Raw genomic sequence first — 18,182 nt, forward strand, 5'->3', positions numbered from 1 at the left:
TGACCTCCTGAGGTCCCTTCCAACCCTGTGATTCTATGTGGAGACATTTCCACAGGGCCAGCAAAAGGCACCTCCCTGATGCCAGGGTGACCCCTGGCCAAATTGCAGAGCTCTGCTCCAACACAGGGGGGCGCTAGAGCTTCTTACATAGGTGGGGATAGGAATTTTTTTGAACTCTGGCAACACCACTGTAGTCTTCCCTCCCCGGGTTCTCTGGAACAACTGAAACTTTCCAAAACAAACCCCTTCTGCGGAAGGCAAACCCCTGCTTGGCAAACTCCAGGCCGGGGGCTTAAAGTTCGGCAAAGTCAGACGCTGCGGAATACAGGATCTTAACATGGGACGTGTCAGGCAGCCTGAAGCTACAGGTAGATCAGTGTGTAGGAGGCTAGACAGACGGGTGGTGGGCATGGACGGACAGATAGGCCGGTGTCTTAGTGTTTAGGGAAGCAGCTAGATAATTATGATTATTGGGAGAGATTTCCAGACCCCCAGTGCCATTGGGTGCCCGATGTTCAGGGGGCGGTCGGGCACCTCGCTCCTATTTGAGTCTCTTACACAATTTTTGTAACCCCAAACCGAGACGAGTGCCCCCTCATAGCGGCCACCGCATACACACAGTCCCTGCCCCAATGAGCTTACAGTGTACGTAGACTGAGGAGCGGGGAAACTGAGGCACAGAGTGGGCTATAACTTGCCCAGGGCTCCCGGGAGGTCGGTGGCAGAACCAGGAATAGAACTCAGGAGTCCTGAGTCCCAGCCTGCTGCCAGATGGGTAGATTTCAGCCCCCATGCCCGTCGCTCCCCTGTGCGCTCTCTTCTTCCCCAGCATTGGTGCAAGCACCTTCTCCACTGCAGCTCCCGCTGCCTGCGGCATCTCTCCCGCCCGCGCTGGCGTCAGGCCATCCCCGCGGGATCCCTGCAACCCAGCTCGGGATTTAATCCCCAAACTATTGATGAGAATGTTCCCCCCCCTCCCCGAAAACCTCTTGGCTTTTCCCGCGGAGCCGATCCTGGATTTCGGGGCGTTGACCTTTGGCTCCAACTCATAGATTACTCTGAAGCGAGGCAGGCCCTGTGGTCACCCAAAAGGGGGGCGCCCGGTGCCTTTAAGGAACCCCAAAAGCGGGCAGGGCCGGGGGGGGCGGTCCCTTTCCCCAGATCCAAGGTTATTATGGTTTGCAGACGTGTAATTAACGAACAGGCTCCACGCTCGCTCTGTGAACACTCCTGTTTGGTGGGTCATGTTCTGCCACTACAGTTTCCTCTTGTTTTCTTTCCAAGTCTCCCGTTAGGTTGAGTCTGACTCGGGGTTTCCTTATCAGCAGGGCACAGGCGGCCCTTTGCCTCTTATCTACCAGCCGCAGAACATCCCCAGTCCAACAAGCAGGAAACCTCTCTCTGGGGGGGAGGGCCGGGGGGGGGGACCAGACTTCTTCAAATCTTAGTGGCCACATATTGCCTGTGGAAAAGAGAGAGCGAGCGAGGTGGCGTGTGTGGGTAAGGGGGGCTAGCAAGTAGGATGGGGGGGAGTTGAGGCCGGGAAAGACCCTTCAGCCTGGTTGACTCCAATCGCTGCCCTCCCCCCCCAAAATTTTCGCCCTCGCACCCGCCGAGAAGACGGAGACTTGGACCCCAGATCATGGACCCTGCGCATGGTGGCCAGGAACAAACATGTGGCCAAGTTGTGGGGTAAGGCGCGCCCTGAGCGCAGACATGCGCCCATCACGGCGAGGGGCTCGGCCGCTTCCCGGGGCTTTCTCCTCCTCGTGGGGTCTCTACCCCCGCACACCCCGCTTCACCCCATGGGGACCGGGTTCAGGGAGGGGTGATCTATGGGGTGCACCCAGAGAGCCACCTGCTTGTAAGGGAATTGGGTGGAGGGGGAGGAAGGATCGTTTGTCTTCTTTGGTGGAGGGAGGGGGCGATGGGGTATTTTTTTCTGCTGAGCCTTCAGGGGAGTTTACCTGTGGGGTTTGTGTGGGCCTGTCTATTTCAGGGCACAACTTTTGACCCCTTGATTTAGCTCGGGGATTCATTGGAGCCAGATTCCCAAATACAAAAACCGACAAAGGATGGAAAGTCGTGAAATTAGCGACATTTGGGATTCTTTAAACCAAGACCCCCCCCAAAAAAAACCCAACAACCATTGCATTTAGGACGGGGAGCTGTCGCTTTGCTTCCCCTTTTCTCTGGGGATTTGTTTGTTGTCAACTGGAGTTAACCCCCAAAGAAAGCGCGAGATTGCCCGCTCTCTCCGAGCCGATTTGGGGGAACGCGACGCGTTTCAAGTCTGGCTGGAATCGTTTCACGGGTGCACCGGCCCCCCCGTAACCCTCCGGCCCAGCGGAGCAGGGAATATTGTCGCCGGGCTGAGCAGTGGGTGTTCGCGATCCCGACCTGCACGGAAGAACCGGCGACCGCCCCCCGCGCCGAAAGTCTCGGGAGGCGCAAAGTCTAAAACTTGGACGTTTTCGGATTCTCCCCCCCCCACACCCCGACCTTTTAGCTTTGAAATTAGAAATCGTCCGCTGAGCAGAGCAGAAGATCCGGCGGTTGAGTGAATGTGTCGAAAAATTCCTCCCCGTTTTCAGATCTATTAATTGTGGTTATTTCTACTGCTTAACCCAGAGTTGTTTCAACGGTTCCTGCGCTTCCATTCACATTGGAAAAAGCCTTTTTTTTATTTTTGCTTGGTTCAGAGATGCTGATCGTTAGGGGTCCTGGTTTTGGTCATTTTTATCTTGTCAGGTCTCTCTTGTTACACAATTGTGCTTATTCGCCACGTTCTTCGGAACCCGAGTTAAATTCATGGGGAAATTAATTAGTGAGTATCGAAATGTTTGTAGCGTTTGGCTTCATGAGGTGAAAAGTTCCGTATTGTCTTATATTTTAGTGACACTTCAACACGGGTGGTACGGGTGGTATGTGTGTAGCAATATTGTAGCTGCACAGTTATTGAAATAGATCTGAACATATTATCTGCAGTGTGTGTGTATATTTGTAATTATATGTGACATATACACACATTGCATATACAGATACATTTTATATAAAACGTGTGTACAGATTAATTCGTGTATAATACTATAATATACATTTTATACCAGATTATATATATATTATTTGTGAATAATTACACACACATATATATAATATATATATATAATTAATATATTATTATATATATTATATTAGGCTGTAATTATATTATGTGTGATACAGATACGCATCTTATATAAATATTATATTTGTATTTCTTTATATTTAGTATATTTAATTTGAAATATTTTGTGTCAATTAGATAGATAGATAGATAGATAGATAGATAGATAGATAGATAGATAGATAGATAGATGGGGTGTGTGGGGATAGATAGATAGATAGATAGATAGATAGATAGATAGATAGATAGATAGATAGATAGAAGGAGTATATGGAGCTAGATAGATAGATAGATAGAGGGGGTGTATGGGGATAGATAGATAGATAGATAGATAGATAGATAGATAGATAGATAGATAGATAGATAGATAGATAGATAGAGAGATAGGGTGTGTGGGGATAGATAGATAGATAGATAGATAGATAGATAGATAGATAGATAGATAGATAGATAGATAGATAGATAGATGGGGTGTGTGGGGATAGATAGATAGATAGATAGATAGATAGATAGATAGAATTAAGTCAGGGTCCAGTTGAAATCAGTGGCAATACAATACTTTCTATATAATATAACAAATTGTAAAGTAATAAGTCCGTCTGGGACAGGTTCTTGGATGGTATAACATGTTCAAAATGCCATGATTCAATGGGGCTATGACAATACACTCTAGCTGAGGTTCTGTCTCATAAACTGTCTGTGTATTTACAATATATTCACCGATATACACACACATTTACTTCCAGTTTTTTTTAATGAGCAACTCGTGTTAGTCGGCAAGCTACGGACAGGGCTCAGGTTTGTCCAAGGTTACAATAATTGTGTTAGCTCAAAGATCCATCCTGGGTTCCTTTCCTCTTTCATTCAGCCCCCTGCCCCTTGTGATCCTGGCTATAGAATCAGGGAAATTCAGGCTCTGCTGGGCCCAGAGGAAGATTTAAGGAAAGTAACCAGAAACAAGTCACTGACAACCACAGGCTGCAATTGCTTCTGGAAAAATTAACTACTTGTTGATTTTTTAAATAGTTTTTATGTAAAATGAGCTCTTCTGCTGGGTTTTCTTCAGTGGCAGGGCGGGGGGGGGGGTTAAACAAATCGGGTTGGATGTTGCCTCAGATTGCATCGATTTGGAAAGGCATTTTCAAAACCATTTCCTCTATTTCACTGTGTTTTCATCACCCCGCCGCCCAGACAAAAGATGGTGTCAAGCCACATGAAACGGAACATTGTTTTTATTTTTTCTCTCTTTTGCTGATTTCAGTCGCCTTCCCTTTGAGAAATACCACCAGGCCGGGGAATGGAACTAGAGACCGAAATATGTTTGGGGGATTGGGTCAGGACCAAGGTGGAGTGAAAATGCCTGGAAATCAACCCTTGGCAGGCCCTGCAATTGCAGATCTGATGAGGAGTGGGTGTTGGATTGTATTCTTTTGAAATCAGTGTTATTTGTTCAGTGACTTGGTCTACTGGGGCAGAGCTTATTTATTAGGTGTATTATGGTAGCACCTACGGGCCCGAGACCTGGTACAGGGTCCCCCTGTGCTGAGTGCAGTACATTATTTATTAGTAGGGCGCTACCAGATTAATGGCTGTGGAAAACACATCACAGACTGTGAAATCCAGTCTCCCCCATGAAATCTGCTCTTTTGTGTACTTTTACCCTATACTATAGGCAGCATTGCTCAAGATGGGGGTCCCAACCCAAAAGGGGGTCACAAGGCAATTCTAGGGGGGTCACAGGATTGCCACCCTTACTTCTGTGCTGCCTTAAGAGCTGGGTGGTGGGAGAGCGGCAGCTGCTGGCTGGGAACCCAGCTCTGAAGGCAGCTTCGCTGCCAGCAGCAGTGCAGAAGTAAGAGTGGCAATACTACAGCCCCTCCTACTAGTCTGGTGACCCCCTTTTGGGTCGGGACCCCCCCGTATGAAAAACGCTGACTTCATAGGTTTATGTGTTACCATTTTGAAATACATATTCCAGCTTTGTGACACCCTTGTGAAATTTCAGATTTAAATATCTGGCACCATGAAATTCAAGAGTTTTAAGATGCTGAGACCATGACATTTAGAAAAAATGGAGCATGAATTTGGTAGGGCCATGTTTATTAGGTGTAGCGAGGTGCTAGGCACTGCACATTCCGAGCACAGGATTCAAACTGGCTACTTAGCCCCTTTGCAACAACATGCTTTGTGTGAGGTCGAAGGTGACATGGGCGCCGGACTTTAGGAAAGATGGGGACAAACTGGAGAGTCCAGAGGAGAGCAATGAACATGATCAAAGGTTTAGAAAACCTGCCCTCTGAGGAAAGGCTAAAAAACCTGGGCGTGTTTAGTCCTGAGAAAAGTCAACTGAGTGAGGATCTGAGAACAGTCCCCAAATATGTTATAAGGGAGAGGACAGGGATCAATTGTTCTCCATGGCCACAGAAGTAGGACAAGAAGCAAAGGGTTTCATCTGCAGCAGGGGAGATGCAGATTAGATATTAGAAAAAACTTTCTAGTTCCACGGTGAGTTTAGCTCCGAACCAGGTGAGCAGGGGGGGCTGTGGGATCCCCATCATGGAGGATTTTAAGAACAGGTTGAACATGCACCTGGCAGAAATGGTCTAGGTTTGCTTTGTCCTGCCTCAGTGCAGGGGGCTGGACTTGATGAGCTCTTGAGGGATCGTCCAGCCCTACATTGCTACGATTCTGTGAGCCTCAGGTCTCTGTACTATGAGACAGAAGAGAGTGGAGCCAGGCATCCCAGGGGCCTATTCAGGATTCCTGGGTTCTGTCCCCAGCTCTGGGAGAGCAGTGGGGTCTAATGGTTAGAGCAGGGAGTGCTGGGATTCAGGACTCCTGGTTCTGTCCCCAGCTCTGGGGGTGGGGTAGGGTCTAGGAGGGTAGAGCTGGGGTCAGGGAGCAACAAAAATGATGAGGGGGGTGGGGCACATGACTTAAGAGGAGAGGCTGAGGGAACTGGGGTTATTTAGTCTGCAGTAGAGAAGAATGAGGGGGGATTTGATAGCTGCCTTCAACTACCTGAAAGGGGGGGCGATCCAAAGAGGATGGAGCTCGGCTGTTCTCAGAGGTGGCAGATGACAGCACAAGGAGCAATGGTCTCACGTTGCAGTGGTGGTGGGGGGTCTAGGTTGGATATTAGGAAACACTATTTCACGAGGAGGGTGGTGAAACACTGGAATGGGTTAGCTAGGGAGGTGGTGGAATCTCCTTCCTTTGAGGTTTTTAAGGCCCAGCTTGACAAAGCCCTGGCTGGGATGATTTAGTTGAGGTTGGTCCTGCTTGGAGCAGGGGGTTGGACTAGATCCTCCCAAGGTCCCTTCCAGCCTGGATCTTCTATGGTGATTCTATGGCTCTGTCCTGGACTTGCTGTGTGACACTTAGTGCCTTCCCCTCTCTGTGCCCAGGGCGTTTTAGGTGATCCGGTTCTGTCACTTCACCCGTAGGAAGCAGGCTGGGACCCAACAACTCACTGCAGTCCCCTGCTCCTCACTGGTCAGACTCCATTCGCCCGCACAGCCCTGAGGGGTGCGGCCGGGCTTCACCTGGCCACTTCCTGGGGAAAGCCGGGTGCCAGCAGGACTGGTATGAGAATGGTGCCAGGAACAGCCGGTCTCTGGGCAAGGAGCCTGATAGGCCAGGATGGTGTCCTGGAAGAGGCTTCCTCAGGGATAGTGACTCCAGGCTAGAACAGACCTTACTCCGAGAGGTATCCCAGTAAAGGTACTAAAATGTGCTTGGGTAGAGTCGCTCCAGGGGTTACTGGGCTCACTCAGGTATAGTTACTACAGGGAGAGGCTGGGTATAGTCACGCCAGGGGGATACTGGGCATGCTCGGGTAGAGTCACTCCAGGGGTACCAGGCATGCTCAGGTACTCGCTCCAGGCAGGTACTGGGCACACTCAGATATAGTCACTCCAGGGGGTGTAGTTACTTGGGTATAGTTACTACAGGGGAGGGTGGGGTCCTGGGCACACTTGAGTATAGTTACTCCAGGGGGTACCAGGAATGCTTGGGTATAGTTACTACAGGGGGTAGTGGACATGCTTGGATAGGGTCACTCCAGGGCGTACTGACCAAGCTCCGGTATAATTACTCCAGGGGGTACTGGGCACACTCGGGTATCGTTACTCCAGGGGGGAACTGGGCATGCTCAGGTATAGTTACTACAGGGTGTACTGGCCCTGCTCAGTTATACTCACTCCAGGGGGTACCGGGCATGCTCGGGTATAGTTACTCCAGGGGCATAATGGACACACTTGGGTATTGTTACTCTAGGGGGGTACTGGGCTCGCTCAGGTATAGCTACTACAGGGGGTACTGGCCCCACTCGGGAATAGTTACTACAGGGGGTACTGGGCACACTCGGTAATACTCACTCCTGGGGGTACTGGGCACGCTCGGGTAGAGTCACTCCTGGCTGTTTTCCGGCTGTTGGGGGAAGTGGTGTCTGGAGTAGAGTTTGGTGTCCATCAATCCTTGTATAGTATGTGGTTCAGTGTATGTGTGTGGGGGTGTGGGGGTGTTTTTGTGTCTGGATGTGGGTGGATGTGTTTGTGTGTGTGTGTGCCAATGTATGTACAGAAGAACAGCTACACAGGATCAGACCAATGGTCCAGCCAGCCCGTTCTCCTGTCTCCCAACAGTGGCCAGTGCCAGGTGCCTCAGAGGGAATGGACAGAACCAGACAATTATCGAGTGCTCCAGCCCCTGTCAGTCAGCCCCAGCTTCTGGCCATCAGAGGCGAGGGACACCCTGGGCATGGGGCTGTGTCCCCGACCATCTTCACTCACAGCCATTGATGGACCTGTCTGCCATCTCATCCTTTTTTTGAACTCAGTTATACTTTTGGCCTCACAGCATCCCCTGTCAAGGAGTTCCACAGGTTAATTGTGCATTGTGTGAAGAAGACCTGCTGTACCTTTGTTTTAAAGCTGCTGCATATTAATGTCATTGGGGTGACCCTTGGTTCTTGTGTTAGGTGACAGGGTAAATAACACTTCCTTAGTCACCTCCTCCACACTGGTCACATGTTATAGCCCCCTGTCATATCCCCCGCAGTCGTCTCTTTTCTAAGATTAACATTCCTGGTCTTTTCAATTTCACCTCTTATGGGAGCTGTTTCATGCCCTTAATCATTTCTGTTGCCCTTCTCTGTATTTTTTCCAGTGCTAACATATCTTTATTGAGATAGGACAGCCAGAACTGCACGCAGTATTCAAGATGGGGGCGTACCATGGATTTAAAGAGAGGCATGATGATCCTTTTTATCTTATTATCTGCCCCTTTCCCTGTAGTTCCTAACACTGATCACCATTTTATTTCTTTATTTTTGGACTGCCCTGCACATTGAGCAGATATTTTCCGAGAACGATCCACAGTGAGTCCAAAATCTCCTTCTTGCGCTAATTTAGACCCCATCCATTTGTACGGTAGTTGGGATTATCTTGTGCGATGTGTCACTTTTCACTTCTCAACCCTGGATTTCATCTGCCATTCAGCTGGTCGCTCACCCAGTTTTGTGAGATCCTTTTGTAATTCTTCACTGTCTGCCTGGGTCTTAACTAGCTTGAGTAGTTTTGCATCATCTGCAAACTTTGCCACCTCACTGGCTACCCCATTTTCTGGATCATTTATGAATCTGTAGAACATCACTGGGCCCAGTTCAGATCCTCGGGGGCTGCTGCTCTTTACCTCTCTCCATTCTGAAAACTGACCATTTATTCCTACCCCTTGTTTCCTGTCTTTTAACCAGTTACGGATCCACAAGAGTACCTACCGTCCCTCTTATCCCATGACAACTTACTCTGCTTAAGAGCCTTTGGTGAGGGACCTTGTCAAAGGCTTTCTGAAAGTCCAAGGATCCTCCTTGTGCACATGCTTGTTGAGCCCCTCAAAGAATTGTAGTAGATTGGAGAGGCAGGATTTCCCTTTACTAAAGGCACATTGACTCTTCCCAACAAACTGTGCTCGTCTGTTTCTGATCATTCTGTTCTTTACTATAGTTTCAACCAATTTGCCTGGTACTGACATTAGGTTTACTAGCCTGTAATTGCCAGGCTCATCTCTGGAGCCTTTTAAAAAAGTCAGCATCCCATTAACTATCCCCTGGTCATCTGGTCCAGAGGCTTATTTCAGCGATGGGTGACATACCGTGGTTAGTAGCTCTGCAGCTTCCTATGTACATGTACCATGTGTGTTCCACCCGTGCTGGGTACAGCCCGTTTGCGGGGCCAAATGGTGGGACCAGGTTCCCACAATCAAACCCCTGCGTGGTTGTCAGATGGCTGCTGTAACAGCTTAGCTGGGTTGGGCATCTCACTCGTGTGGTCGACTCAAGGCCATATTTATGGCCGGCTAAAGTGAGGCAGCTGGTCTCATGGTGGCCAGGACAAACCGCACATAAACAAACGTGAAAGCAGCTCAGGGGGACCCCGGCAGCTGGGAAGCACCAGCCCACGACACAGCCCGAGAGGTGTGATGTTGCCGTTCAGTCCTTGGAAAGTGAGCACATGAACTGGGCCCAAGCCGTGCAAAGCCCAGCTACAGTGGACAGCCATAGGCTTGGGCGGGGTTGGCCGTGCCCCGTGGAGCTGCGTGTGCAGGGCCTTGCACTGCTGTGACCCGTGCTTGGGTGATCACCGGCTCTTTGCTCCAGACACCATCATGTACATGTGCGTGTTTGTGTCAGTGCAGTGTGTGCACCTGTGTGCGTGACAGCACATGAGCAATGGGTGGTGTCTGTGTGCACTGGGTGGGTGTGTCTGGATCCTGTCAATGGGGGGGTGAGGGGGGTGCTGGACAGCCCCCTCCCTGTCCCCTGGAGGAAAGTCACCACAAAGTTAGTTAAGAGAAAATAGAAAAATGCCCACTCCTTTACACTCACCCAGCCTGGGACACACACACACACACACACACACAGCCTCAGACACACACCACAGAGGCACACACACACAGAGAGCCTTGGACACACACACTCACCCAGCCTCGGACTAGGGTGACCAGGCAGCAAGGGTGAAAAATCGGGAATAGGGGGTGGGGGATAATAGGCACCTATATGAGAAAAAGCCCCAAATATCAGGACTGTCCCTATAAAATTGGGACATCTGGTCACCCTACCTCAGACACACACACACACACAGAGCCTGGGACACACACAGAGGGCCTTGGAGACACACACACACACACACAGGGCCTTGGACACACACACACACACACACACACAGAGCCAGCCTGGTTCACACACAGAGGGCCTTGGACTCACACACACACAGAGCCTGGGACACACACAGAGGGCCTTGGACACACACACACAGAGCCTGGGACACACACAGAGGGCCTTGGATACACACACACACACATACACACACACACACAGAGCCTGGGACACACACACACCCAGCCTTGGGAGCTATGCACTGGCACACACTCAGTCACAGAACCACACACACAGCCTTGGACACTCTCCCCCGCCTCAGGGGGGGGCACACACGTGCAGCACCTCGGGGACACGCACACCCAGGGCCTCGGACACCCCCCGCCTGATGCCCGGGCTCCCTCCATGTCTCGCTCTACGGCTGAGACCTTTACTGCAGCCGGGTCAGCGTTGCACCGTGGCCATCTCCCCCCCACACCCCTCCTCGCTGCGGGGATCTCCCCCTCCCCGCACGGCTCCAGCCTGCCCGCCGGGAGGCTGGGTGACCCCTGGAGCCAAGAGGGCATTGGGGGGGTCTCTCCCTGCCACTGCCTGGGGCACCCCGCATCCACACACACACACTCTGAGGACCCCCAGGGGGCCACCAGTTGGAGAAGGAGCCGCAACACCCCCTGGTAACAACCGGATACTGCACCACTTCGCCCTGGGCTCCCCTCAGCCCAATGGAGAGGAGGGGCGGCCTTGTGCCTATGGCCCTGACCTGGGACTTCCTGTGTGACCCTGGGCAAGTCATGCCTCCGTGCCTCAGTTTACCTACCTGTACAATAGGGAAAAATAGCCCTTCCTGTGTCTGTTTAGACTGCCAGTGCTTTGGAGCAGGGGCTGAGTCTGGGCAGCACCTGGCAGAATGCGGGGGAAGGGGGGGCTCGTCTCAGTCCGGGTCTGTGCAGCGCCGGGCACAACAGGGGCCCTGATCTCTCCCATCCACCAAAGGCGTTTGCCTGGCAGTGACGTTGCCAACGGAGAAGCCAGACTCGATGTCGGTTTCCGAGCAGGCTGCGTCCAGCCGCTGGCTGCTCCGTGAGAGGGAGAAGCGGGAGAAATCAGCCGGGCTCCGATAACCCTTCGGTCCATGGAAACCCGACCAAGGAGCCGGGACACGCCGCCTTGCTGGGGCATCGCTTCTGTCCAGTTCACTCCCCTGGGAGCCCGAAACTGATCACGCAACCCCCTCCCAATAACTGCAGGTGTGAACGACCCCCCCCCCCCGCCTTAGTGCTGCCTGCAGGGGCACCAATTTCAGGCTGAAGTCGGGGCCGGCCTCCCCCTTCACTGCGGGAGCCCAAAACCGAATTCCGTGAACCGGGCGGGCTGGAGCCTTGTCTACACGAGAAAGCCAAAGCGATTTCAGGGGAGCGCCGGCACATGGTACATCCAGGCAGCGCCAGGGGACAGGAGCCGGGTTGGTCCCAGGATCCGAGCGGGGTGGGGGGTCCAATCTGTCATTGGAGCAACAGCGAGACCACCCCCCCCCCGGTGCCGCTTAACTAAAGGGTTGAATGTAAACGGGGTTTCTTATTTGGGTGCAAAGAGGAGCCAGAAGACATTTTTCACCCTCCCCGGTTTATTTTGTGAGCAAACGCAGCTGGCGATTCAGCGAAATGTTTTGGGGCCTCCCTGTCAGTTTCAGACTGGGAAAAACCCCAACCTTGGACAACTTGGGACGATTTCGGTTTGGGAAACCGCCCCTGGATTGTGTTGTACGGGTTTTTTTTTTAAAAAAAAAGGAGAGAAGAAGCTGAAAGTCGGAGCGAATCTCTTTGTTCAGCCAGAAACTAGTTTGAATCCGGATTCGCCGACATTCCGAAACAAAACAAACAATTTTTATTTTTTTGCCAGAGAACCCAAAATAGCTCATCTAAATGGATCACTCTCATTATAGTGGGTATGACAACACCCCTTTCTTCAGGCTCTCTATGTGTATATAGATCTTCTGACTGTATTTCCCACTGCATGCATCTGATGAAGTGGGTTTTAGCCCAGGAAAGCTTCTGCCCAAATACATTTGCTAGTCTCTAAGGTGCCACAAGGACTCCTCGTTCTTTTTGCACAACACCGATCATGTGCTCAGTTCTGGGCCTTGGGTTTCCGATTCAGAGCTGGCTGGATGCGGTTGATTTATCACTTGGGAATCGGTTTGAACCAACCCAACATAAACCAGCTTTTATAGGGAAGTGGAGCCGTTCACACTGCATTTAGCACCAGTGTATCTAATCCAGCTTAAACGTCTCGCTTGCAGATTTGTGGATAGAAGAGGCTCCAGGTTTTACATCCAGCTGGTGAAGGGAGCAGCCCTTGGCCCCATCACTCCGGGAGTCTCGGGGCCTGGTGTCCAGGGACTGTTTGGATGAATTTAGGAGCCCTAATCAGCTTCTGAAATGACAGCTCCTCTAGTAGTGTTTCGTTGCATTCACATGTACGCGGCACACTGAGAAGCACACGGGGCTGGGAGCCAGGACTCCTGGGTTCCGTTCCTGGCTCTGTTACTGGCCGGTGCCACTTCCCGGCACCGTGCCTCAGTTTCCCCATCTTAAAAAACAGGCTCTTTGGTGTGATCAGGAGCAGCATGGATGGGGAGGAGAAATACTGGCCTGGACAGGCCTATGGGTCTGCTCCGGGCCATCAGGGACAGGGGAGATACCGGGGTGGGGGGGTCAAGGAGGGGCCAGGAACCCGGGCCCCTCCCTCCGTCTCACCTCATCTGTGTTGTCCCAGCAGATGAGTTCTGGCCGCAGCCGGAGGTGCCGCGCCGCACCTGGAAGATGATGGAGAAGCTGAGGACTCCCCCGCCCCCCTGCAGCCCCCTGCCCCCACCCTCACCCCCTGCCAGCCACTCGCCCGCTAGTCACCCCCCAGCTCCCCCAACCCCTGCCTCGTCCCCGGACCCCAAGGAGAGCCCTCCCCCCACAGCCCCTGCCCCGCTGCCCCCCGACGTTCCCGTCATCAGCCTGGGTCACAGCAAGCGCCTGCCCCCCCCTGACGTGCGCACCACCGAGCTGACGGCTCTGCACCCCATCCCTTCCCTGGTGCAGCTCTCAGCCCTGACCCCTGCGCCCCCCCCAGCCCCCATGACGCTCGCCGGCCTGCAGAGCCCGCTCCTGCCCCCGCAGTACCACCCCCACCCCTTCCTCAACAGGTCAGTGCTGGGGGAGGGGCGTTGGAGGGCTGAAGCTGGGGGGGGCTGGTTGTTTTTTGGGGGGTGAGAAAGTCACAGGGCTGATAATACCCCACTCCCATACAGGGGCCCTGGGGGTGTCACCCCTCCCCCACAGCACCCCAAGGATGGACCCAGGCTCAGACCCAGTGTTGGGGGTGGGGGATGGGACAGATTTAGGGGGTCTGTGACCCCCCTCCCCCAAAGCATGGTGGGGGTGTCAGGGAGGGGCTGGTTTACATGGGGAGGGTCTACATGGTGACACCGCACCTACCTTGCCCCCCCCAGTAGGGTGTGATGTGCTCCTGCTGGCCCGGCCCCTCACCCCACGTCTCTGCCCGTCTCCCCAGCGTCTACATTGGCACCCCCAGCTCTCTCAGCCTCTTCCCCACCAGCCGCCTCAAGCGCCGGCCCAGCCACTTCGAGCAGGAGCTCATGGATGGTGAGTGCCTCCCCCTCCCAGCGGGGTGGAACCCAGGCGTCCGGGCTCCCCGCCCCCCCCGATTTAACCACTAGACCCCACTGCCCGCCCAGAGCAGGGGAGAGAACCCAGGCGTCCAGCTCCCAGCCCCCGTGCTGGGCAGGGCCCTGCTGATGCTGGGCTCCTGGGTGGCGTCTGTGATGCCGATGCCACATGTGAAAAGACCAGCTCAGACTCACCATGGAAACAGGGGTCCAGTGTCCCCAGACATCCTGGTTCAAACTAGTGTGGCGTTAGGTGTGGCTGTTACACAGCTCCCGGGCCCACCCCAGAGGTGGCTGCATCGCAGCGCTGGGCCAGGGCTCCCCATATAAACAGCCCCCTGCCCCGCCCCAGAGCTGGCTGCATCTCCGCGCCGGGCCGGGGGTCCCTGAATAAACAGCCCCCTGCCCCACCCTAGAGCTGGCTGCATGTCCGGGCCGGGCCGGGGGTCCATCCTGGTTCAAACTAGTGTGGCGTTAGGTGTGGCTGTTACACAGCTCCCGGGCCCACCCCAGAGGTGGCTGCATCGCAGCGCTGGGCCAGGGCTCCCCATATAAAGAACCCCCTACCCCGCCCCAGAGCTGGCTGCATCTCCGCGCTGGGCCGGGGGTCCATCCTGGTTTAAACTAGTGTGGCTGTTCCACAGCTCCCGGGCCCACCCCAGAGCTGGCTGCATGTCCGGGCCGGGCCGGGGGTCCATCCTGGTTCAAACTAGTGTGGCGTTAGGTGTGGCTGTTACACAGCTCCCGGGCCCACCCCAGAGGTGGCTGCATCGCAGCGCTGGGCCAGGGCTCCCCATATAAAGAACCCCCTGCCCCGCCCCAGAGCTGGCTGCATCTCCGCGCTGGGCCGGGGGTCCATCCTGGTTTAAACTAGTGTGGCTGTTCCACAGCTCCCGGGCCCACCCCAGAGCTGGCTGCATGTCCGGGCCGGGCCGGGGGTCCATCCTGGTTTAAACTAGTGTGGCGTTAGGTGTGGCTGTTACACAGCTCCCGGGCCCACCCCAGAGGTGGCTGCATCGCAGCACTGGGCCAGGGCTCCCCATATAAAGAACCCCCTGCCCCGCCCCAGAGCTGGCTGCATCTCCGCGCTGGGCCGGGGGTCCATCCTGGTTTAAACTAGTGTGGCTGTTCCACAGCTCCCGGGCCCACCCCAGAGCTGGCTGCATGTCCGGGCCGGGCCGGGGGTCCATCCTGGTTTAAACTAGTGTGGCGTTAGGTGTGGCTGTTACACAGCTCCCGGGCCCACCCCAGAGGTGGCTGCATCGCAGCGCTGGGCCAGGGCTCCCCATATAAAGAACCCCCTGCCCCGCCCCAGAGCTGGCTGCATCTCCGCGCTGGGCCGGGGGTCCATCCTGGTTTAAACTAGTGTGGCTGTTCCACAGCTCCCGGGCCCACCCCAGAGCTGGCTGCATCGCAGCGCTGGGCCAGGGCTCCCCACGTAAACAGCCCCCGGCCCCGCCCCGGAGCGGGCTGCTCTGGCGGGCGCTTGCAAGCCGCTCTCTGCCCGTGGTCCCCGCAGGGCACCAGCCGCAGAAAGTGGCCCGCCGCGTCTTCACCAACAGCCGGGAGCGCTGGCGGCAGCAGAACGTGAACGGGGCCTTCGCCGAGCTGCGCCGGCTCCTGCCCACGCACCCGCCGGACAAGAAGCTGAGCAAGAACGAGATCCTGCGGCTGGCCATGAAATACATCCGCTTCCTCGGGCAGCTGCTGCGCGACCAGGCCGCCGCCGGGCCCGAGCCCGAGCCCGAGCCCGAGGCCCCGCCGCCGGGCAGCCCGGGGGGCGAGGCCCCGCGGGGGGCCGCCCCCCGCCCCATCAAGCGCGAGCGGGCGCCGGGCCGGGAGCGCCGGACGCTGCTGGGGGCCGCGGCCGCTGGGGGCGCCCGGTGATGATTGGCGGCCCCCCCCTCGCCCCCCGCACTGGATTTGGGGGGGGGGACTCTGGACTGGGAGGGGGGCGGGCCCCGGCCCCCCGGGACTGATCTTGCGGAGGGGGGGCGCGCGCGCTCCGGATTCCGCTCCCCCCCCCCCCCGGTGTCAGATGGCGGGTCACCGCTGTGATGAAGTTGATCCAGTCTCAGCTGCTCCTGGCCCCCGAGGAGACGTGTCGGCGCTGGGTGGGAAATGGGGGGGGGGCTGAGAGAATGGGAGGCAGCGCCCCAGCACGCGCCAGAGCCCCCCCCACCATATGCCCCCCCATTGGCAAAGAGCCCCCGCATCCTGAAATGGCCTTGTCTGTGTTTTAACCCGTGGGGGGGGGCTAAGACCCCCCCCAGTGCCCTGGGCCCAGAGAACTGCTCCCCGTTCAGCCAGGGGGCGCAGGAGTGAGCAGCGCTGGGGTGGGAGACCCCCCCTGCCTCGGGGCTCTAGGGTGCCCCCTGGCCCCGTGTCTGGGGGGGGGTCCTGCCCTGCGATGGGGGGAGGGAAGCCGGGTGGTTTTTAATTTAACCCTGTCTGGGCTGTAGCCACGCGGCCCACGAAAGAAACACGAAGTGCGCAGAGCCGAGCCTGAGCCTTGTTCTTTTGGGGGGCGGGGGGGGCTGGAGAGACTGAACTCAAGGAGAGGGGACACGGGGGAGAGGGGAACCATGGGGCAAAGGTGGGGGGGTTATGGAAGGCCTTTGGGGGGAGGGTGTACAAGCGGGGAGATTTGGGGGCGGGGTCCTAACACCCGGACACACAAATGGCCTGGCGGGGGGGGGCTCCATGGTGGCACCATTGGGGGACCCCACAGGCATGTGAACCCAGCGCCTGCGGTTGGGGGGGTCAGGGGAGGGGGGTGACTCAGCAATGGGGAGAGCCCCCCAGCCAAGATCGTCCAAGCAAAGCGGAGAGGGGAGGGGCGATGCCCATGAAGATTCCCGCGTGGAGACCAGCGCTGCCCGGAGAAGATGGGGGGGGCTCCCAGGGTTCCAGCCCCCCCCCCCGCAGGAGCTCGCTGTGCAGAGGGGGCGCACACAGCTATTGGGGGTCCTGGTGGTTTCCCTGAACCCCCAAATCCACTGAGAACAGCTCAGGCCCCAGGTTCTGTCCCGTCCGTCTGGGGGGAAGGAGACCAGGTCGGGAATGAGGGGCACCGGCGGGGGGGGGAGCCCAGGGCTGGCACAGCCGTGGGGGGCTGCGGGTCGGGAGTGAGGGGCATCGGCGGGGGGGAGCACAGGGCTGGCACAGCTGTGGGGGGCTGCAGGTCGAGAGTGAGGGGCACCTGCAGAGCTGGCATGGGGGGAACCTGGAGGGCTGCAGCCCCCCCTCCCAATTCCCGCCAGGGTCGCCTTGCGGAAGCGGAGCCGTTGCTCCACCCGGCGCTGTTGGTGGGGGGGTCCTGGCCGCAGGGGGGTGGTTGGTGCTGAGTCAGCCCCAGAGCCCCGGCCTACCCCTGCCATACCCTGCGGTCTCCCTGGGGGCGGGGGGTTTCTGGGGGGCACAGCTGGGGGTTGGCGATACGCCTCGGGGTGACACGGGTTGGCGATGGGGTGGGGGTGCCAGGCAGACAAGAGGTGGGGGATGGGCATAGGATGAGGGGTCAGGGTCTGCTGGGAGAGCAGCAGTGACCAAGAAGTGCGCCCCCATTGATGCCCTGGGGAGGGTGGTACCCCAAGGATCAGCCCCCCCCATGGAACAGCCTGTGTGTCCCTTCCCCCCCGGGGTTTAGCCCCTCAGCCCTCCCCCCCATTGTGCCCCCTCAGCTGCTTTCCGCCCCAGCCTCTGGGTCTCCCTTGTAAGGAGCTGGTGCCTGGGGGGGGGTCAGAGGTGAACATTTCAGTGGAGGGGTCTTTGGGGGTCTGCTCAGCGTGACACCGAGTTGGGGGGGTCTGTGTTGATTAGTCCCAGCCCCGCTTAGCCGCGGGGTGGGGGGGCAGGCTCTGCCCCCAAACAGATGAGGAATGAGACAACTGGACAAGGTAAGGGCAGGAAGGGGGCTAGTGGTTAGAGCGGGGGGGGGGCAGCTGGGAGCCAGGACTCCTGGGTTCTCGCCCCAGCTCTGGGAGGGGAGTGGGGGCTAGTGCTTAGAGCGGGGGGGGTTGGGAACCAGGGCTCCTGGGTTCTTTCCCCAGCTCTGGGAGGGGAGTGGGGGCTAGTGGTTAGAGGGGGCGACTGGGAGCCAGGACTCCTGGGTTCTCTCCCCAGCTCTGGGAAGGGAGTGGGGGCTAGTGGTTAGAGCGGAGGGTGTGTGTGTCTCAGGC

The 18,182-nt window shown here is 56.3% G+C and overlaps 1 protein-coding gene and 2 long non-coding RNA genes across 5 annotated transcripts in view; 1 reads left to right on the top strand and 2 right to left on the bottom strand.

Moving 5' to 3' along the window:
• LOC122458387 overlaps positions 1-18,182 on the bottom strand; it is a 493,263-nt gene that overhangs the window by 276,858 nt on the left and 198,223 nt on the right. The gene's annotated exons all lie outside the window — the stretch shown is intronic.
• LOC122458388 lies at positions 173-2,807 on the bottom strand. Its single transcript, XR_006278419.1, has 2 exons — positions 1,968-2,807; positions 173-1,462 (listed from the first exon to the last, which is right to left on the bottom strand). It is a non-coding gene; the product is annotated as an uncharacterized LOC122458388 (long non-coding RNA).
• On the top strand, positions 1,439-16,499 carry LYL1 (LYL1 basic helix-loop-helix family member). Of its 3 annotated transcripts, none has more exons than XM_043506898.1 (4): positions 1,439-1,692; positions 13,098-13,518; positions 13,887-13,978; positions 15,526-16,499. In XM_043506898.1, the coding sequence occupies exons 1-4, from the start codon at positions 1,656-1,658 to the stop codon at positions 15,978-15,980; spliced, it is 1,005 nt and encodes a 334-aa protein (XP_043362833.1). In that variant the 5' UTR covers positions 1,439-1,655; the 3' UTR covers positions 15,981-16,499. The 3 variants fall into 3 exon arrangements, with proteins under 3 accessions (XP_043362833.1, XP_043362834.1, XP_038235121.1); XM_043506899.1 differs by having other exon boundaries at positions 1,443-1,692; positions 13,101-13,518; XM_038379193.2 differs by having other exon boundaries at positions 1,444-1,692; positions 15,521-16,499.

This window comes from Dermochelys coriacea, chromosome 20 (assembly GCF_009764565.3).
Source record: "Dermochelys coriacea isolate rDerCor1 chromosome 20, rDerCor1.pri.v4, whole genome shotgun sequence".
Classification (NCBI taxonomy): Eukaryota; Metazoa; Chordata; order Testudines; family Dermochelyidae; genus Dermochelys; species Dermochelys coriacea.

Bases quoted from the DNA above. Each gene is read 5' to 3' on its own strand.
- LYL1 (XM_043506898.1), top strand. From the start codon at position 1,656: ATGGTGGCCAGGAACAAACATGTGGCCAAGTTGTGGG. The intron at 1,693-13,097 runs GTAAGGCGCGCC...GTGTTGTCCCAG, and splicing joins ACATGTGGCCAAGTTGTGGG to CAGATGAGTTCTGGCCGCAG. The intron at 13,519-13,886 runs GTCAGTGCTGGG...CCGTCTCCCCAG, and splicing joins CCCCACCCCTTCCTCAACAG to CGTCTACATTGGCACCCCCA.